Raw genomic sequence first — 22,613 nt, 5'->3', positions numbered from 1 at the left:
TCTTTCCCTTTCTTCTTTTTCTCTGCTTTCCCTTAATTTTGTGTATCTCACTGAATTTCCATGTATCATGGTCCATGGTATTCTGTGTAGACAGGGCATCACAAATGCTATATGTGAATCTGGTGGTAAGAAATGGTGGTGGAGATGCTCTGTTGTCCCATTAGCCTTCATAAGTTCAAAAATAAATTATTAGTAATTTTAAGAACATGGCATCAGAATATTAAGTCAAGCACAGGACCATTGGAGCATGGACCTTATGCTACTGTGCAGGTTTCACACCCACAGAGCTTGCCCTGGAAGTGGAGCAATCAGTCTTTTAGCCAGATCCCCCCAGATCCTTTGACATTAAGCCATCCATCAAACCTTCCAACCAAGGATTCTTTCCACCAAAGCTTTCAGAGTACTGCCTTCTTTTCCTTTGTTCATGCTTATTTCCTTTCATGTTAATACAAACCAGTGGTGTTCAAAAACCTTTGCCTGGGAACTTGACAAAAGAATTTTGACATAGTATATGTTCCCTCAAAAATATTAACTTGACATCTAAAAATTGTCATTTAATACTTAAGCACTAGAAAAGGATATGATGTTTGGTACAGTGTAAATATCAACATTTTTAAGATAAAAAAAACACATTAGTCTTTTAAATCCTATGGAATATAAGCAGCCTTGAAATTTTCTTCCCCCTTTTATTAGCCATTTAAAAATACATGAACAAGATTTCCGTAACTGTCATAAATTTAACATTATTGCTTTGTCTCCTTGAAGTTGGTCCATTTTCCTACACATTAACTTTTATGCTTAAAAATCTTGTGATGGGGGCGCCTGGGTGGCTCAGTTGGTTGAGCGTCTGACTTCGGCTCAGGTCATGATCTCACAGTTCGTGAGTTCGAGCCCCGCGTCGGGCTCTCTGCTGACAGCTAGCTCAGAGCCTGGAGCCTGTTTCAGATTCCGCATCTCCCACTCTCTCTGACCCTCCCCTGCTCATGCTGTCTCTCTCTCTCTCTCTCTCTCAGAGATAAATAAAAACATTAAAAATTAAAACAAAAGAAATAAATAAAATATTAAAAAATTTAAAAAGATCTTGTGATGTCCACTCTTTCATCATTGTTTGCAATAAAAATAGGTATGCAAATTATGATGATTAATTTTATTTTCTTTAATCATTTGTCTGTGAGTATTAAAATGTTTGATAATTATAATATTTTAATTATACATTAATACATGCAATATAAAGAAACTTTAATTTCATAAATTACTAAATATAAACCAGTTCTTTTGAAAATCAAGTTTTTAATAAGATTGCTGGTGTTTTTCTTGTTTTTCCTTCAATGAATTCATATATTCAAAAATCAGTACTGGTGGTATGAGACAAGTTTCACCCTCAGTTATCTCCATTTAATTTTTATAAAACTAAGCTCTGAGAACTCTTGTTTTTATATAGTTACAAATGGAAGGAGTTTGAATTGCAGGGCACACTGACTCCATAAAGATTTGGTAACTGCTGGAATCAATTTCTGCTGTAAGAAAGATCCTGGTTATAGAAGCTTCAAGGACAGTACCAAGAAAGCTGAGGCCCAGACTTCTAAGAATGGGCCACCAAGAGCTGGCACTGGTATATACAAGTTGTATCACAAAGCTGTTTGGAGGTAAGAGTGGGAAAAAAAAAAAAAAACCCACCACAAACTTGAACCAGCTGCTTTTGTTAGAATCAACTGCCGTTGCCAAGGATAAAGCAGTTGCTTGGGTGACAATGACAGGAGCAGAAAGCTAACAAGAAAAGTACACCCCTTACCCTTCTCCCGGCTTCCAGTCTACATCTAATGACTCCTATTGACAGGGCCTACCAATGTATTTAATTTTAAAACTTCCAGATACTGTCAAAATACTATAATCTAAAGCCACATATTATTCTTAAAAATAAATATGTATAAGGCAGAGAAAGCAAATCCTTGGCAATATATGGTGATTTAATTAATACAGTGGCTTCTTCTGAGTCAGTTATTGAAATTGTTCTTCCACTTGCTGCTTAGGAGGGGCAATGCATCAGAGAACAACATGAGAAAGAATAAAATTGAAATTTAGTTTTCAGATTACTGAATGTTTATAGCTAAGTTTGTAGTCTGAATCCTGACAAAGTTAAAATCAATATCTATCTATCAAACTAGCTCTTTGGTATCTATCCTGAATCAATCTTAGCATCTAATTTCCCTGATGTTAGCCCTAGGACTGCTTAACACTAGAAAAAAATCACAAATATCCACAAATTAACACAGCGTACATTCATGGCCTCACACTTCAGCCTTATCAAGCAACTATTCTACTTGATACAGTTAATTTTCTCTTTCATCCTTTTTACCTGCCATCTCAAACATCCACTTCTTTCCAGAGCTTGCTGAACTACTTATACTAAGTGGTAGGATATTTAGAATTTGGTGACTACTTAAATAGATATGAAGAATGCATGAAAGAAAGGATGTGTGGAATGATAGCTAGATTTCTGGCCTAGCTACTGAATTTCTGTGACTCACTGAAAAAAAAATCTAAAAAGAAAAAAATTATATTCATATTTTGGGCATTTTGATTTTAAAGTTCCTATGAAACAGACAAGTGAAGGTCTCAAGTAGCCAGTTGGAAAACAAGAAATAAATGAGAGAAGAAGATGCAGATTAGTTGATCAGCATGTTTCAAAAATAGTGGAAACCTGATTTTTCTTCCAAGATCATTCAGAGAGATCATATGGAGTCAAAACTGAAGCTAGCTTGGAAAAGAACCATGGATAATGTTCATATTTAGGAGAGGATAGAAGGATAGCCATTTGTAAAGGAAATTGAAAAGAAAGACATAGAGATAGGTGGAAGCGCAGGGAAGAGTGACCTTACTGGCCCAAGAAAGGAGAAAAAAATCAAGAAAGAAGTGAAGTCAACTGTATCAATCTCTAGACTGAGAGTCCATTTTATTTAGCAATGTTGAGGTCAGTAGTGACTTTGGAAGCATAGTTTTGTGGTGTGACATTACTAAAATATAATTCATTATGGAGTTAATGAGCAACAAGAAAGAAGAGACAGTGAAAAGAGGTGGTGGTCCATGAACATGTCCATTAGTAGGTCACGGTGCATCCACTCACCCCAAGTCATAGAAAGTACACTTCTCCTTGTAAGACTTGAGGGGTAGAAGGGATTAACTATTCCACCTAAAAAGCAAGTAGGTCAGAAGAAGTAGAGAGGTGAGTTAAGACCAATTCCATCATTGTTTAGTTTTTATAACAGGGAGATCTGTCTATTTTGAAGAGCTTAAGCAGGAAATTTGGGGTTTAAAAATCACTCTCAGTAGAGGGAAGGAATGGCTGAGTGCTGGCAGATTCGGTGCAGGGGCCAATAGAAGTCTCTTTTAGGAATTCAGGTGTTGGAGGTATACTCTTAGGCTGATGTGGTATCAATGAAATGGCAAAACAATTTGAAGAAATGTTACAATATGTGACAACTAATTGGACAACACAGTTGAGAGAAAATAGTTGATGATGCATAGGAATACAACAAACACAGTTGATGATGTATAGGAATGTTCAGGCCATGGCAGATAATGTCAGTGGCCTTAATAAGAAAGCTGGAGGAGAATATAGTGGGCCTTTGCCAGTCCTTCCTCAGTGAAATCAGAAGACCTCTTGATTTTTATTGTCCATGCCTGAACATTATCCAAAGTCCTTTAAATGATTGGAAACAGTATATCAGATTTCCATGCTGTCTGTTTTCTCTTGTGCAAATCTAAGCTAATTGAGACAGTATGGGACTAATATAAGGAGCAAACATATAGGCTAATGGAAGAAAACTGGCAGTTCAGAGGTAAACCCATACGTCTATGGTCAATGGATTTTCAATAATAGTACTAAGACTGTTTAATGGGTAAATAATAATCTTTTCAACAAATGTCGCTGGGATAGTTGAAAATCCACTTGAAAAAGACTGAAGTTGGACCCTGCTCTCAACTTATATACAAAAATTAACTCAAATTAAAAAAAAAAAAAAATTAACTCTAGGGCACCTGGGTTGCTCAGTCAGTTGAGTGCCTGACTCTTGATTTTGGCTTTGGTCATGATCTCACAGTCGTGAGATTGAGCCCCCCGTCAGGCTCTGTGCTGAGCAAGGAGCCTGCCTGGAATTTTTTCTCTTCCTCTCTCTTTGCCCTTCCCCAGCTCATACTCTCTGTTTCAAAATAAATAAATAAACATGTAAAAAAATTGACTGAAATAGATAAAAGGGCTAAATGTAAGTTTTGTAAAACCATAACATCTTTATACTTGATCTTAGCCATAAGGCTGAGAAGTGGTAAAACTATAACACCTTTAGAAGAGAACATAGATGTATTATACAATTGTTGTTTTGGTTAACATGAAAAGGACAAGCAACCAAAGAAAAACTAGATAAGTTGGACTTCACAAAAAAAAAAAAAAAAAAAAAAACAAAACACCTTTGTGCTTCTTTTTTTTTTTTTTAGCTTTTATATATTTTATTCTTCATTTAACTTTTAAAACACTACTATATTGAATATTAAAACAAAAACAATAGCAAGTAGTGAGCTATGATTATAGTCCTTCACTTGTTCACTACTGCACATAGAATGCCAGCAGTGTTGTTCACTGGCCCCATTAAGAGGTTTGACACTGAACACCTCCCCTAGGGTGATGTTCATCATCCTCATATGCTTCTCCATTGTAATGGCGCCGTCTTTCCTGATTTGGATCAAAGTCCACCAGTTCTACCTGGTCCATTTCATCAGTCTCTTCTACTTCTTTCCTCTCAGGTAGGAGTTTTTCCAGCAAAGAGAGTTTATCAGGAGAGAGAAAGCCATTCTCAGGGAAGTTTACCTTAAATTCAATGATTAGGCGTCCTTTTTCATATGGTCTACGATAAATTGGCATGCCTTCATTCAGCACACACTTGATATCTCCATGCTTGACAATCTGACCTGGGTGAGAGGTGATGACAATGGTTCTGTTGTCAAGAGTAGATATTGGCTTTTGGAAGCCGCACAGTGCTTCAACCAGCTGTATGTCCATACACATGAAAAGATCCTCTCCTCGCCGAGTAAAAACAGCATGGTCCTTCTGATCTAAAACAATGATAATATCTCCTGGTTCCAGTCCAGGTTCTTGGTCTCCTTCACCATGGAATGTTATCTTCTGGCCATCTTTCATGCCTTTGTCAATATGAACTTCTAGAATCTTCTTTTCTCGAACTATCTTCCTTCCATTGCAGCTTTTACATCTATCTTTAGGACTGATCCTTTCCCCATGGCCCTGGCACTCCATGCACACAGACTGAATTTGCTGAACCATTCCAGGTCCTATCTGATGAATTCTTATTTGCATTCCAGTACCTCGGCAATTGGGACAACACTCTACTGCTCCTTTCTTTCCACCTCGGCCTTCACATTTGTCGCAAATCACATTCTTTTGCAGAGCTAGTTTTCTTGTTGCACCATTATATACATCTTCTAAGGTTACAGAGAGCGGATGCACAACATTTTTACCTCTCCTTTCTCTTTGCATCCTTCCTCCTCCTCCAAAAAACATATCAAAGATGTCCATGGGGGAGCCAAAACCACCACCTGCTCCACCTTCTTTAATTGCCTGTTCTCCTCCTTTGTCATATAATTCCCTTTTCTTTGCATCAGAGAGCACTTCATAAGCTTGAGAAATCTGTTTAAACTTCTCTCCTTCATTTGGATTCTTGTCAGGGTGGTACTTCAAAGCCAATTTCCTGTAAGCCTTTTTCAATTCTTCCTGGGTGGCATTGGGTTTGACCCCCCAAAACATCGTAGTAAGTAGTTTCTTTCACCATTTTCTACAGCCGGTGAGCGGGCCGAGGCCGGTGTGGGGGAGCGGGAAGCAGCGCGTTGCTGGGCGCAGCTCTGGCAGCCGCCGCTCCTCCGCTTTCCACCGAGCGTTCTGGAAAGTTCCCAACACCTTTGTGCTTCTAAGGACAGTGTCAAGAAAGTGGAAAGACAACCCACATGATGGGAGAAAATATTTGTAAATCATATATCTAACAATAGTTTCATAGCCAAAATATATAAAGATCTCTTACAAGTAAACAACAAAAAGTCAAATAAACTAATTTAAAAATAAGCAAATGATTTGAATAGACATTTTGGCAAAAACAGACATACAAATAGCTAATAAGCACATGAAATGAAGTTGAGCTTCATGGATCATTTGGGAAATGCAAATTAAGACTGCCATGAGATACCATTGCACTCATATTAGCAAAACAAAACAAAACAGAAAATACCAAAGTTGGCAAAGATGTGGAGAAATTGGAATCCTCAAACATTGCTGGTGAAATGTAAATTGGTGAAGCCACTTTGGGAAACCTTTTGGCTTCTCTTCAAACAGTTGAACGTAGAGTTACCAAGTGACTCAGCAATTTTACGCCTGGGTACATACTCTAAAGAACTGAAGATATATTTTTACACAAAAGCTTATACATTAATATTCAAAGAAGTATTATTTGTAGCCTCAAAATGAGAACAATCCAAATATCCATAATGTGACTAATAGACATACAAAATGTGGTCTATTTATACAATGAAAAATTATATCAGACATTAAGTACTGATATATAATGAACCTTGAAAACGTGCTAAGTGAAAGAAGCCAGACACAAAGAATAGCACATTTGATTATATTTAGATAATATGTTCAGAAATAGTCAAGTCCAAAGCAACAGAAAGTGTATTAGTTGTTGCCAGAGGCTAGGGTAGATGAGAATGGGGAATGACTGCTAATGGTCAGAAAGTTTCTTTTCAGAGTAATGAAAACATCCTGCGATTCGATATTGGTGATGTCTGCACAACTTTGCAAATACAGTAAAGATCACTGACTTGTATACATGAAAACTGAATTTTATAGGATGTGAATTATATATTAATAGCAAAATTTTAAAAAGGAAATCATAGAATCATGTAATCTTTGAAACTTAAAAGTTCAAAAGTTTTAAACTTTTAAACTGCCTGGGCCCCTGCTTTATACGTGATATCATAGATGTGACACCATGCATAAAGCAGATACAAGCCCTGGGTTTGGTTGGGGGCACTGAGGAAGGAGTCAGATTTGTCTCCCAGGTGTTAGCTAGTAGTCTTATGGGAAAGCCAGACATTTTCAGTCATAGGATGAGAGAGAATAATTTTTTGTTAATTTTATCCTTTTTTGCCTCTCTCTTTTCTCCAGTTATTTTTGAGGGAGATTGCATAGAGAAAGACAAAGGCAAGAAAGGCAATCAAATATGAAAGATAGGAGAAACAGGGAAAAAGATAAAGACGGTAGTGATTAGCAGACATATGAGAATGTTTCGGGGTCATTGTTGGATAATTTTTTTTAGGGTTTCTGACAATGTTAACTGAATAAATGAACAGTCTACGTTTGGACATAAATAGCTCTGCCACTCGGTGATATAATTTTGGATCTAATTTAACCCCTTGGGCACCCATGTGTCTCATCTGTAATATGAGAAGTGAGCATTTAGATCTAAATGTGGTTGCTGGGATAGAAAGGGACAATGTTCGTGAAGCTCTTGAAGGAGTTTTAGAGCATTGTAAACATCCAGTATCATTGATGGTTATTTTATTTCTGTCACCTATGACCCAAGCCAACCCTACATTCTGGCTTCTGAAAGTCCCCTAAGAAGAGGGCCTTGGAGTAGGGACATGGTTTGGGGAAAAGAAACTCTGGAGCTGAATATCAGGAAGAATGAGTTATATTCTTAGCTTACTGTTTATAATCACTGGGCCCCCTGGCACTCGCACTCCTTATCTCCCAGAGCAGCCTTAAAAGTCATCCCTAAGAGATCTCAGGAGCCATGAAGACATGATGTGGAAGCAGGTAAGCCCTGCTCAGCTGAGAGGAGAGGAGAGGAGATGTTTCCATGGTCTTCTCAAATAGGTCTGAATCACCTACAGGAATAGACAGCAAGCAGAGTCCACTGGGATGCTGCTGTGAGGAATCTATTCCCAGCAAGGATTGACTGGAGGATATGAATGGCTTCCCATAGCCCCTTCACTGTCCAGGGCCTGACAGGCAGCTCCTGTGAAATGTGGTGTGTCTACGGCCTTCTCCAGCCTTGGCCTAGCTTGGGGAAAACCTAGCCCACCCTCGTGGAACAGCTGGGACATCACCTTGCAATGTTCTCAGTGTTCTTAAGAGGTGTTCTTGGCCTTATTTGTCTTCTTTCTTCCTCTCCATCTTTAATGTTCTAGTCACTATCTCCCTAAGTTTGGCACCCCCTTTCCCTCACTTGACTCTCCCATTTCTTTATTATTTCCTCTATATTCTTTATCCCCTCCACTCTGTCTCTTCCTTGCCCATTAGTTCTTCTCTCTTTGTCAAGTTATCATTTCTGTCTTCATCTTCTGCCCCACTTTTTGCTTTACATGAATACTGAGAAAATAAGGAAAAGACAGAACATTCAGCTGAACTCTATCATCTCTAATTAGAAAAGGGAGAAGGTACTAAAACTGACCCTCTGCAGGAGCAGGCTTTTACTGGGGACAATTTTAGACGTCCTTAGAGTGGAACATGTTGCATGATGGATGAAATTCAGGGGTGAGTGCTCAAGAAGAGGTGACCCATGCATCTCCTTAAGACCATCTCCTCTAAAATCCTCAGTCAGTTTCTTTGTGTGGTCCTAACGGGAGCACATTATGCTGGACAGATTTCCCAGGGCTTATCTGCTCCATCCTCTTACCTCTTCAAGTCCAGTGCTATTGCTCAGCATCCATGTCTGCAGCAGTAGTTCTCTGAAGCTTTGTCTCAGACCCTTATCTGTCTAGCAGGGAATTTCTCTCTGATTTATGATTTGATTGTTCATTGATATAATACATGCCTTATAACTGAGCAAAAGCAACTTTCTCCCCAAAGGTTACATAAAATAATAAATTACTCAACGGTGAGTAATTTTGCTCAAGTGTTAGGTATCATCCATGAGAAGTAGTGGGCATTTAACATCTATATCCCCAAACCAGCAGTTAAAGCCACTTATTACAGGGCATGCAAGGTTTTCTGGTCATGCCCTAGAGTCTTATGAAATATTCCTAAATGTGGTTCCCTCCCTAAATGGTTGTTTCTGAAATTCCACAGTGCAGGAGACCAGAAAGGAAGATGGCAACTTCATACTCCTTTATCACCTCTCCTTGCAACCTGCCTTGGGCTAAGGTCAGGCAGTATTTCTCATTTTTTACTCCCTTTTGAACTTTGACAGTCTCTGAGATGGAAAACAATGGTCTGTTATGGAAACAAAAGAATGTTACTCCTTAACATAGGAAAAAATAAGGTAATGGATAGAATGTTTTCAGTATTATATTTTTTCTCTCTTAATTTTCAAGCTTTTGCAATTTACTTCTGCTTGTCTGTACCATGATCTATTATGCAATAACAAGTGATTTAAAAATACATAGTTAAATCTAATATAAATACATTTAGTGACTTTTGTGCTTTTGGAAAGCACAATGAGCTATTTATTTTCCATCTAAATATGCTGTTAAAATAATAAATTTTAAATAATAACATTAATAGCAGTGCTTATATAATGCTTACTGTGGGGAAGACCTGTTCCAAGTCCAAGTTCTCTCTCTCTCTCCCTCTCTCTTATTCTCTCTTTCTATCTTACATATGCATGCATCCATATCCATAGGGCAAATTTCTTTAATCCCTGCTCTAAATGCAAAGAAACAGGTGAAGAGAGTTTAAGAAACTTACCTAAGGTCACTGGACCTCAAACCCAGGATGTTGGAGCACCGTGTTCTTAACTAGTAGTCTCCAATGCCTCTTCAGATATTTTGGTTTTCCAGGGGTCCTGCATGGACTCTTCCAGTGTGACATGTAGGACTGTAGAGCATGTAAGTTCCTCAGGGTAGAGATTGGATTACTGAATTTTAGTTCTAGCCATGTAACTGCCTTCCAAGAAAACCTGGACTAATTCTCTCTCCTTTCTTGAACACTTGGTTCCTCATCTGTCAGACTGGATGTAAGTGTGAATATCTCTTGGGGTTTAGCTAAGATCATGGCAATGAAACTTGAGGCATTTGAAGTACAGCTGTGACGGCGACCACATTGGAGGTATCCAGAGGGTATCAATGACACTTAATGAGCTAGTCAACCACCCTGAAGAGGAGTCCTAATCTACTCTTTTTCTGAAGGATGTCTAAGAAAGAAGTCTTTCTGTTGATGGCTAGCATTTCAATACCTCCTCTTCATCCTCCCAATCCATCCTCTTTTTTATTTAAGAGACAGAGAGAGAGAGTGAGTGCATGCATGCACATGGGTGAGGGAAAGAGAGAGGAAGAGAAAAAATCCCATACAGGCTCCATTCTATCAGCGTGGAGCCTGATGTGGGACTCCATCTGATGAACGATGAGATCATGACCTGGATGCTTAACTGACTGAGCCACCCTGTCACCCCAATCCCAGTGTATTTTAGTATTAAAATCTATGTGTAATCACAATGTATTAACCTTTGTGTTGTTTTTCCTCCCCAGGAACAATAGTAGTCTTAGACACAAGTTAGACTGGCTGATAACAAATGTCCCCAGCTTCTCATGGATAACTTCAAAATCAATGCTTCTGATGCTCCCACCTTTATCCTGACGGGCTTCCCAGGAATGGAGGCCATGGAATCCTGGCTATCCTTCCCTCTCCTTCTGCTCTATACCTTCTCCATTGTGGGAAACATCCTGATCCTCCTTATTGTGAAGGAGGAGCAGAGCTTGCACCAGCCCATGTACTACTTTTTATGTCTTCTTTCAGTCAATGACTTGGGAGTGTCCTTTTCCACATTGCCGACTGTGCTGGCTGCCCTCTGCTTCCGTGCCCGGGAGATTGCCTTTAATGCTTGCTTGGCCCAAATGTTTTTTATCCACCTCTTCTCTTGGACAGAGTCTGGCATCCTTCTGGCTATGAGCTTTGATCGCTACGTGGCCATCTGCCACCCACTGCGCTATATTACAGTGCTCACTAATGCCCGCATTGTGGCAATGGGACTGTGTACTGTCCTCCGAAGCTTTGCTCTCATCCTCGTGTTCCCTCTGCTGCTGCACAGACTGCCCTTCTGCCACCCCCGGAACATCCTCTCCCATGCCTACTGCCTTCATGTGGATATGATAAAGCTGGCATGTACTGATGTCTCCTTCAATAGTCACTATGGACTGTCCATTGTGCTATTCACCTTTGGCCTGGACTCTGCGCTCATTCTCATCTCCTATGTACTCATCTTGCAATCAGTGCTTGCCATCGCCTCCAGAGAGGAGCGCATCAAGACCCTGAACACATGTGTGTCCCACATCTTAGCTGTGCTCATCTTCTATGTGCCCATGGTGAGCGTGTCCATTGTGCATCGTTTTAGTGCTGGCCTGCCCCATGTTGTCCATATCCTCATGTCTATTCTCTACCTTTTTGTGCCTCCCATGCTCAATCCTATCATCTACTCCATTAAGACAAAGGAGATACGTCGCAGGCTCCTCAAGATGCTCTTTAGGGTTAAGTCCTGACTCTTTGGTAGAGTTAGAAACCTTGAAGGATTTTGTCTTGGAGGTATAACCATCCAGACACCATGGGATAGGAGGTCAATGAAAAGAATGTTAGTGCTACACTTTAAGGTGTAGGATCAGTGAACAATTGCTTAGTCTGGTATATTGGGCCAACACCTGTCAAGACCCTCTTGGATCTTATCCACAAATCAATGATTTAAATGTCCTTTAGAAACAGAAAAATGGTTTCTTTTCAAGAATAATTCATAGAATGTCAAATATCACTACAGAGTGACATTATTTTCTGAAGAAGCAGGGAACTATTTTCAGGATACTTGGTGATGTGGTTAGGACTTCTGGTTATGGGCCTGCACAATTCTGAAAAAGACCAGGGCAAAGAGGGATTAATTATGGGCTAGATATCACATTTTTACCATGCAAGTTTAGCTTGTGTGATTAGTTTCTGATGTTTCCAGGAGACAGAACTCTTCCCAACATGCTGTTTGAAAAGCCAAGTTTTAGAGTTTCACAGCTATGATGGTTAATATTACATGTGACTGGGCCACAAGAAGTCTGGGTATTTGGTTAAACATGATTTCTGTGTGTATCTGTGAGCATGATTCTGAATGAGATTAACATTTGAGCTGACAGTCTGAGTAACGAATATTACCTTCCTCAGTGTAGGTGGGTCTCACTAATCCATTGAATGCCTGAATAAAGTAAAAGTCCAAGAAGAGAAGAAAGACATCTCTGTCTGATTGTCTGAAAGTAGGGATGTTAGTTTTCTCTTGCCTTTGGTCTTAGACTTGGACTTATCCCATTGGTTTTCCTAGTTCTCCGGTTTTCAAATCTGTACTGGAACTATACCAGCAATTCTCCTCGGTTTAGACTTTGGGATCTCCATAATAGTGAGAGCCAATTTCTTATAATAAATATAATAAATCTCTTTATTGGTTCTGCTTCTCGGGAGACCTCTGACTAATTGAACCAATACAATATTTGAATAGTCAAATTTAGACTTTAGGATTCCTGGTATATTCTTTTCACACGGGAGGTGCTGAATTATCCAGGCACTTGCATTTCTACTGCATAAATCAATATGATGATTTTTTTGCATGTATGTTTTGTGAAAACATCATCACAATAAGGTGACTTAACCCAATCAAAGAGGTGACTTCTTGAGTAAGTGGGCTGAACTTCTCAGTCTTAATTTCCTCATCTGTAAAATGAGACACGAATCTCTGATTTATCTACTTCATGTTTGTTTTGAAGAGGGAATAAAATAAACTGCTTTTAAAATTATATAATAATACATACAGTTTATTTGTTCATATGATTTTTATTTAGCAAGAATAAATACAAAATACAGTGTTTAGCTTCAAAGCATCATGGGTATAAACCAGAGTCTGAATAATATTTTGTCTAAGACTTTCTTGAACCCTAAGTAGCAGTGTTCTATAGCCCTTTCTGTTCCCACTGTCCTTGGAATGTACTTTAATCATATCCATTAGTTGGGGTAGTTTGTTTCCTCCACCAGACTGTAAACAACTCATGCACAAGGACCGTGTCTTATGTATGTTTATACTCTTCAGTCTCTAACAGAGGGCCTGAAATATACCAGACATATTTAAATAAGTAAAGAAATAAATTAATAAGTGATTATATTTTCATATATTTACCTACCAACCATCTCTTTATACTTCAATGAGTTACCATATCCTAAAATATAATCTAAAATAAATCATAATTTTATTAAAGAGCAATTTTATATCAAGACATATTATTCATAGTCTAAATAACATATGCATTATGGATCTGGCCAGAGTAAAAAAGAATCAATTGTACTTGCAATCTTCAAACACACCACAAATGTACCTTGCATATTTATATTGCTCAGACCTTAAATACTGTATAGAGATTATACCTAGAGCAATTTCAACAGAGTGCCAGCATGTGCTCGACTTTAGCAGGTGCATAAAGAAATATTTTTTGAAACAATATTGCTGTTTAATCATACTTTCTCTGTCACAAATATGACAAATAATGAGGTTATTGCCTTAATAAGTGTACGATATATGCTTTCAGTGACAGTACTTTTGCTTGCTCCTTTAAATCTGATGGACTTTGAAGAAACTATTTGGCTCATTTCCATACCTGTGAAACGCTGTCTAGGGTTATCTGGGCTATTTTCCACATCACGTTCTATAAGTGAAAACACTCAGTACTCTTCTCTTGACCTTAGAAATCTGCCTAGTCTACAAGAAATTCAGCTGGTGAAGTTTTCTACTGTTCATACCATTAGATAGAACATTCATGATCTGTCAGAACATGATCATGATCAAAACATTCCGCCTGCATCTGTAACTAGCAAGTATGGTAAAGTGTCAGACTGTGACCTGGTTTACTGAAGAGAATTATGATTACTCCAAGTGCACTCACAGGGCTCTGGGTATCCAGGTCATCAGATACATCTGATCTGAGCTCTTGGCTTCTTTAGTTTCTTCTTGTGACATGAATTGCTCCTGGTCCCTTTAAGCAAAACCAAAGTCACCCACTTGTTATGAGCCTGAAGTACGTCCAAGGACCATCCAAGTCTGTGTCTTCTTGAATTGTTGGAAGCAAATGCCAAGATATTTACTTTATAGAACAGAAGGTTAAGACATTCTCCACGTTGGTGCTAGTTTAATGAGAACCTTGCAGATGCACACAGTGGAGGAGTATAGGACACAGGAACCATCACTGTATGGGATCTGGGTCCCTTCTACACATTTTAGAAGCTCCAGTTGAGTTCTCAGAGTCCCTTTCTACCTCCCTTAGATTCTACCCAGCACACCTCATACTGCTATGTGAGTATATGTGTGGCTATACCTTCATCTCATAAAGTGCTTCCAGTGTGGACCCTCACAAACATATAGCAAGGAACTCCTTATTTATCCCCCTGCTTCTAACACATCCAGGGTGGACATAGGGAAATAAAGATCAGGTCTGACTTAATGATTTTAGAGCAATTAAAAAAAACCCAGTCATATATAATCTTTTCTGCTTGCTATTTTCTGTTTCCTAGATGAGGAAATGTCCATAAGTAGCCCCTTGAAAAATATGTGATTATATTTCTACCCAGGAAGGTGAAGAGGATCATGACTTGCATATCATTTTATAGTTATGTATCCCAATATAAGGTATGGATTTTGTGAGGGTGTGTAATATTGTGATTTATAAGAAATACATATTGGTCATTCAGATGATATATTCTCATAGATATTCAGTCTTTATCCATAGCTCTAGGTTCACAGCTCCCCAAACCCTTGGAATTTCCTGAGGGATAAGAGCAATGGAAAGGAACATCTTTTGTTATAGCATTTGCTGTTTTGTTCTCAGTTCCTGAAAACACTTCTGAGACATAAAAGTGAAATGGATGTCTTATTAATAGAAGCTTCTTTTCACCAACAACCGTGCTTGTGTTAATGTGGTGACTGGGGAAGGCACATAAGGGGAAGAGCTGGTTGCCAGAGGAAACAACCACAAACAGAAGAGTGGCACTTTCAGTCTCACCATGTAATTTCTGAGGAGGGGAGAAGGCTGGAAGCCAAACCGATCACCAATGGCCAATAATTTAATCAATCATGCCTATGTAATGAAGCCTTCACAGAACTCCCAAAGGAGGAGGCTCGGAGATCTTCCAGATTAGGACAAGAGTATATTTCCATATGTTACTGTGCCAGACCCCAAACTTCCTGAGGATAGAAGATCCCTTGTTCAGGACCTTGCTCTATGTATCTCTTCATCTACATATGGATTCACTTAACATTATTTAGTATCTGTTGTAATAAGCCAGTAATCTAGTGAGTAAATGGAGTTTCCTGAGTTCTTCGAGGTGCTCTAACAAATTAATAGAACCTAAGGAGGAGGTCATGGGAACCTCTGATTTATAGCCAATTTCTCAGAAGTATAAGTAACAATCTGGACTGGTGACTGGTGTCTGAAACAAACAAACTTGTGACTGGTGTCTGAAGCCCAAGGAGCGGGTCATGGGAACTCCAATCTGTAGCCAGCCAATCAGAAGTACAGGTGACAACCTTGGCTTGCTACTGACATCTGAAGCAAAGGGCAGTCTTGTGGGACTGAGCTTTCAACCTGTGGGATCTCAGGCTATGTCTGAGTAGACAGTTGTCAGAAGTGAGTGAATTATAGGACACCAAACTGATATAAAAGAATTGTTTGGATATTTAGGGAAACCATCCCTCCTCACACATACATGCAGTGAGATCACTACCAAACATTTAGTACCAAACATTTAGGGTACTAATGGATGGCATAGGAAAGTTTTTCTACAAACATAGAAAGGAGAGAAAAACAGTGTTGCATAGAAATGAAAAAGTGGTATACAATTTAGTGTTTTTCTTAAAATAAAGTGTAAGGAAAAAAGACCCCCATAAACAACTGTGGATGCTGAAAAAAAAGGAAGATACGTGTTCCAGGATATGGAATTCTCACCCCAGGAGAATAGTAGAACACATTTCTTGCTGCTATTTGCATGAGAGACTTGAAAAGCAACTGATGTAGACTGAACCAAGAGAAGAGAGGGCTTCAGGGAGAACTTACCAAGAAGATTAAAAAGCATTTAACAAAAGAGTAGTGTGATGAAGAGGGTGGACAGATTCGAGGCAATGATAAACTCAATGGCTTCATTAATTAGCCCCAACTGTAATAATGCTCACCATTGGTCATAGACGCTATTATGTTTCCTATCTCATACTTTCTTTCTTCACAAATTGCTCACATCTATTACCCCAACCTCTTACTCCCAGTTGATGATCTTACTTTCATTTCAGAAGAACGTTGGTGGGATTAGACAGAAACTCTCAACGTCCTATCACTGAATTTGCACTTACCTTCTGTGAAAAGATAAACCAAATGAAAAATTTAAAACTTCATTTGAGCAAAACTCAATGTAAGTCAGGCAGCATTCAATCTAGCAAATAGAAAGGAGCTCCGAGGAGCTCTACAAAAGAAAGACTTGTATAGGCAGAAGCGAGAGAAAATACGGAAGTTTTTGTTTTGTTTTGTTTTGTTTTGTTTTTTACAAATAGTTTATTGTCAAATTGGTTTCCATATAACACCCAGTGCTCATCCTCAGAAGTGCCCTCCTCCATGCCCATCTCCCCCCTCCCCCACATCCATCAGTCCTCAGTTTTTGTCAGCATTCAAGAGTCTCTCATGGTTTGCCTCTCTCCCTTTCCTCCACCATTTCCCCCCTTCTTCTCCCCCATGGTCCTCAGTTAAGTTCCTCCTAATCCTCCTATACGTGCAAACATATGATATTTGTCCTTCTCTGCCTGACTTATTTCGCTCAGCATAACACCCTCAAGGTCCATCCATGTTGCTACACATGGCCAGATTTCATTGTTTCTCATTGCCATGTAGTATTCCATGGTATAGATAAACCACATCTTCTTGATCCATTCGTCCATTGATGGACACTTGGGCTCTTTCCAGGTTTTAGTTATTGTGGAGAGTGCTGCTATGAACATTGGGGTATATGTGCTTCTATGCATCAGCACTCCTGTGTCCCTTTGGTAAATTCCTAGCAGTGCTATTGCTGGGTCATAGGGGAGTTCTATTGTTAGTTTCCTGAGGAACCCCCACACTGTTTTCCAGAGGGGCTGTACCAGTTTACATTCCCACCAACAGTGTAGGAGGGTGTCCGTTTCTCCACATCCTCACCAGCATCTAGAGTTCTCTGATTGGCTCATTTTAGCCACTCTGACTGGCGTGAGGTGGTATCTCAGTGTGGTTTTGATGTGTATTTCCCTGATGAGGAGGGATGCTGAGCATCGTTTCATGAGGGAACATGGAAGTTTTACAAGGCAAAAAAGTGGTTTGGTTATTGAAAGGTTACTTTCCTTGAGGGGATGATGAAGTCCATCAGGTGGATTGCGTCCCAAGTGCCAGTCAGGGGATTCCTGATGGACTGGTCTAAGATTCCATTCCTGGAATAGCAAATCTGCAACTAAGTCTCTATTTGGTGGTGTGGGACGTAACATAAGTGACTCAATGTTGGACATGGTGTCTTGTTTTTAACTTTTCTTTCTCCTGTGTATAACAGTGGCATAAGCATCACTCTTCTTCAAATTTCTTGGACTCTCAGTTGAGACTATATATTGTCTGGCTGTGATGAATTAATTTATCACTCATTTCCAACTTATTTTTTACACTTCCTAAACCCTTCTTTGTTCTGTCTTCCATTCTCCTCTCCAATGTCGCTTTTCAAGCCTTTATACTTGTGTTTGTGTTTTCTCATCTGCCAGACATGACCCTTCTTTTGTTCTTTCCTCATCTTCTCCCTTCTGCCTGAGACTTATTGTGTTAGTTTTATCTGACTGCTGTCAGAAATGATCACAAACTCAGCAGCTTAAAACAATAAAAATGTCTTATCTCATAGTTTCTGTAGATCAGAAGTCCAGAAACTCTGAATGTTTAGGATCTCTTAAGGTAATTAATCACCATGATGGCAAGGCTGAGTTCCTTACTAAAGCCTCCGAGACAGAAGCTGCTTCGAAGCTCATTGAAATTGTTGGTTGAATTTGGTTCCTCATGAAAGTAGGACTGAAGTTTCAGTTTCCTTGATGGCTTTAGCCAGAAGCTGGTATTTGCTCCTAAAGGCTGTTGGCACAACTCTCATGCTATTCATTCCATAACTGTGGACCAAGTGCCTCTCATGCTTTGAATCTCTCTGACTTTTTCTGCCACATTTTTCTGACTCCAGCCTGAGAAAGTTCTTTGTTTCTAAGGACCTATGTGAATCAGTTGGGTCTACCTAAATCATCCCCCCCCACACACACAAAAAAATCCTTAAGGTCCATAATGTTAATTACATCTTCAAAGCCTCTTTTGCCATGAAATGTACTTATTCTTGATACCGAACTTGGACATCTGTGTGGGGGCATTCTGTCTACCACATTCACTTAAATAATATTTGCTCATAATTTTAAAACCAAGCGATAGATCTGAAAATCTTCTCTGGCTGCCCTACAATATTGCAAGTTCCCCTCCTTTATTCTTTCTTAAACTCCACCCTGTACTTTTTATCATTGCTTTCACTGAAATATTGAAGTGTTTCCTTAGGATTCTCCCCAACTGGACTATGAATTGTTATACTTATTCATCTACACAATCCTCAAGACTACAATCATGTCCACTGTTGAACAAATGACTCCATTTATAGTTACGTTTGTTAACATACACCTTATACCATAGAACTTTAGGGTAAGAATTGTTACCTTGCTTTAAATGAAAAGACAGTATTTTTTTTCTTTTCACATGGGAAAATTTTAAGAGACTTATGACAAAGGGCCAGTAGACACAAGATACTGATAAACACATGAGTATTGATCAGGGCTTGGGTGATTTTCTGACCTTTTCCCATGACAATCAGTGTGAGTGAAAGGAGGTCTAGGAATGCATTAGGTAAGAAACTGAATCCTTTGGTCTGACTCATGTAAGAGTGGGGATTTTGAAAAGTTACTGCATTTTCAGCCTGGTTAGTTCCAGACAAACATTAGGTATCTGAGGGGTTCTTTCTAAACCCAATTTCTTTCACTGCAAAATAGGTGTATGCATGTTCCATGTTCCCAGCAGGCCATGAGTACTTGAATTGACACAAGCTCAAGGGACTTCCTGGATGCAGCCTTATATTGTCAAGCCACAGAGCTGACACAGGTAACAGGTTGGGGGTTAGAGAAAGGAATGTAGGGAGGGCCCCCAGCACTGCTCTTCCTTCCTTTGCACCTTCCATATGCAGCGCTCTATCAGGTAGGTACATGAAGTGTCAGATGCACGAATCTCAAGGCTTAAGGCACTCTGCCTCTAACTTAAAAATCCTGAATGCTATAATATGACAGTTGGAAGGAGGAAAGGCTCTCCGTTATTTGAGTCAGGTTGTTTTATTTCCTGTACACTTTCACCCTTGCCACCTTCCCAGTTCTGTATTTTCTATCTGTAGCTCTTGTTCTCGAAAACCTTGCTGTGTTTTCTGCTTCAGACACGACCCCATCAGGCTATACTCTGATATTGATGACTTGGTGTGAACTTTTCTCAGAATAGCTAGTATGAGCTGCATACATAAGAAGACACTGGATGCTTTGGATACCACTTTGCAGCATGTTACTTAGTGCTAAGAAACTCTAAAATCAAGGGTGTTTACACATTTCATGCAGAGACAAACACAAATGTTTAGGAAGAGTGTTCAGGTAGTGAAGACAAAGTGATACTAAGAATATGGAATAAAGGGGGAAATGTATCCTGAGAAGAGAGGATAGAGGAGTCCTGAGTCAGATGGAAGTTTGGCGAAGGCAAATGAGCAGCTGGAGGTGAGAACAGACAGCAGGCTACTGAACTCAAGTTGCAAAGTCCTGGAAGTTTTCACAACTGTCCACTTTTGGATATCCACAACCCTGTTAGCTCAGTCTCATAGTTTCTCCAGTTTACAACAAAGAGAACAAAAACCCAGAAGGGATTGGTGACTCAGTGAGTACATCTGTGCAAACCTTGCACTAAGTATGGAAGGGACTCAACAATGAGCGAGAGTCACGGATGAGTTCTTGGAGCTGGTGAGTCAGGAGAGAAGACAGAATTCACAAAGCTATACTGCAGGGTGGGTAGAGAAGTGGGCATGAAAGGAGACTCAAACCTATAGCTATGAAAGTGGTAGCAGGGAGACAAGTGACCTCTGCTGGCCATGACCAGCAAATATCTATGGCAGAAGGCATCGCTTGTCCCCGGCCCTGGAAGATGGATTGAATGAGTATGTTCTCTCATTCAGGGTTGCCTCAGGAAGCTGAGGAGCTGTGGTTCTTGTTTGCATAGCAGCAAACAGATCAGTCTGGGTATCCTGAGGTACAAGGAGGGAAATTTTGAGGATTGAAACCAGAACTACGGATTTAGTACTGACCACCTCTTTCTAACCATCAATGTTTTGTCGGGATGGATGGATAGAACTGACAGGCTATACAGGAGTGTAGAAGTTGGAGAATCATAATAAGGTACTAAATGTTCAGGAACATGAGAGGGTGGAAAGGAAAAGCTTATGGTTTAATAAATAAGTGATATGTTCAGGAAGAGGGCAGAATAGTCAGGGGAGTAGTGATCAAGACAGTTTGGTCTTAGGTCTTCAACAAAGCGATGCCCAGAGATTGATGAAAAGAGTTCATGGTTTTGAATGTGAGAATGTGGTATTAGGCACAGGTATAAAGGCAGGCAGTGTAACCTTATTTAGCCAGCTGGATAAATGAGAACAATCAGACAGTTCCAGAGATCTTGGTGACAATAAGAGAGGATGAATGATTGGGTGAACAAGATTGATTAATGCTACAAAGGGCTGGATGATATATGTGTGTCTGAAAATATTAGGTCTAGGTCATGAGTTAAGCTGTATGTTTATCTTCTTTACAGGACAATGGTCTCAGAGTCTAAGCAGTAATGCCAACATGGGAGGTAACCCCCACAACAGCTCAGAGTTGCTCCCCTTCACCCTGACGGGGCTCCCAGGACTGGAGACCTCCCAGCACTGGGTGTTTCTGCTTCTTGGTACTCTCTACACTGTCTCCATTGTGGGCAATGGCCTTACCCTTTTCATTATCAAAGAGGAACAGAGTTTGCATCAGCCTATGTACTATTTCCTGTCCCTACTATCAGTTAATGATCTAGCTGTGTCCTTTTCCACACTGCCCACAGTGCTGGCCACATTTTGCTTCCACTTACAGAAGATCAGTTTTGATTCTTGCATGGCTCAAATGTTCTTTATCCACCTCTTCTCCTTCATAGAGTCTGGGATTCTGCTGGTTATGAGCTTTGACCGCTACGTAGCCATCTATAACCCACTGCGCTATGCCACAGTTCTCACTGGCTCCCGTGTGGTGCACATGGGCGTGGCTGTTATCATCCGCAGTTTCTGTATGGTTTTCCCATTGCCTTTCCTTCTGAAGAGGTTGCCCTTCTGCAAGGCCAATGTACTCTCTCATGCCTACTGCCTGCATCCAGATCTGATCTACTTGCCCTGTGGTGACATCACCATCAACAACATTTTTGGTCAATTCATTGTCATCTCTAGCTTTGGTCTGGATTCTGCATTCATTCTTCTCTCTTACGTGTTCATACTGCGCTCTGTGCTTGCCATTGCGTCCTGGGAGGAAAGACTTAAGACACTCAGTACGTGTGTGTCACACTTGTGTGCTGTGCTCATGTTCTATGTGCCCATGGTTGGTGTGTCCATGGTTGCTCGCTATGGGAGGCATGCCCCCCAGTATGTGCACACGCTCATGTCCCTTATCTATCTCTTTGTGCCTCCATTGCTCAACCCCATCATCTATTCCATCAAAAACAAAGAGATTCGTCGGAGGCTTTGCAAAATACTACTGGGAACAAAGTTTAAGTAGGAGACATGTTGACATTCCAAGACTCAGAGGATATTTATAGTTAGTCCACAATTTTGAATTTTTAAAAACTACTTTGACAAAGCTTTTTACATTTCTTTGTAGTCACTAATCAATATTAGGATTTATGATACCAGATGTTTGATGACTGCCTCATAATAGTTAAGACCTAGGCCAACAGGTTTTGCCAAGATAAACTGGGTCAGAATTTAGCAAAAACAAAATGAAACAAAACTCCGTTTTCCTTTATTTAAGTACAAAAGTATACATCTTCATAATCAGTCTCTCATTTTATTGCAATTTTTTTTTTATCCTTGTTGAAAGTGAATCATCAGAAAGGAAATTGCTGAGTACCACGGAAATACTGTCACAAAGGGTAAAGAAGTCATTTCCCAAGATTATACCAAAGGTAACTAACTCTACTCTTAATTTTTTGAGGAATCTCCATACTTTTTCCCACAGTGAATCAATTTTACATACCCAATAGTGTACATGGGTCCATATTTCCCTATTTCATTGCCAATACTTTTTGTCTTTTGCTTTTTCTTAGTAATAGCTGTCTTAGAAAGTAGGAGGTGATATATCATTCTAGTTTCAATCTGCATTTCCCTAACGATGAATGATGTTGAGTCATTGTATGTTCTGTTGATCATTTGTAGGTCTTCTTTG

The 22,613-nt window shown here is 39.6% G+C and overlaps 3 protein-coding genes across 3 annotated transcripts; 2 read left to right on the top strand and 1 right to left on the bottom strand.

Moving 5' to 3' along the window:
- Positions 1-4,495: 4,495 nt before the first annotated feature.
- On the bottom strand, positions 4,496-5,938 carry LOC120225602 (dnaJ homolog subfamily A member 1-like). Its single transcript, XM_039223791.1, is given in 2 exon segments — positions 4,496-5,803; positions 5,805-5,938. Coding segments are annotated over 2 exon segments (1,194 nt in total). The 5' UTR covers positions 5,838-5,938; the 3' UTR covers positions 4,496-4,642.
- A 4,649-nt stretch (positions 5,939-10,587) lies between these two features.
- Positions 10,588-11,535, top strand: LOC120225603 (olfactory receptor 51I2-like). The gene has a single exon (XM_039223792.1). The coding sequence runs from the start codon at positions 10,588-10,590 to the stop codon at positions 11,533-11,535; it is 948 nt and encodes a 315-aa protein (XP_039079723.1).
- Positions 11,536-20,999: 9,464 nt separating this feature from the next.
- Positions 21,000-21,947, top strand: LOC120225577 (olfactory receptor 51I2-like). Its single transcript, XM_039223761.1, has one exon. It carries the CDS (start codon positions 21,000-21,002, stop codon positions 21,945-21,947), a length of 948 nt encoding a protein of 315 aa, XP_039079692.1.
- Positions 21,948-22,613: the final 666 nt, after the last annotated feature.

Source organism: Hyaena hyaena, unplaced genomic scaffold (genome assembly GCF_003009895.1).
Source record: "Hyaena hyaena isolate Hyena2069 unplaced genomic scaffold, ASM300989v1 scaffold_1444, whole genome shotgun sequence".
Taxonomy (NCBI): Eukaryota; Metazoa; Chordata; class Mammalia; order Carnivora; family Hyaenidae; genus Hyaena; species Hyaena hyaena.
The sequence above is the reverse complement of the archived record's forward strand: the minus strand, read 5'-3'. Positions and strand labels throughout refer to the sequence as shown.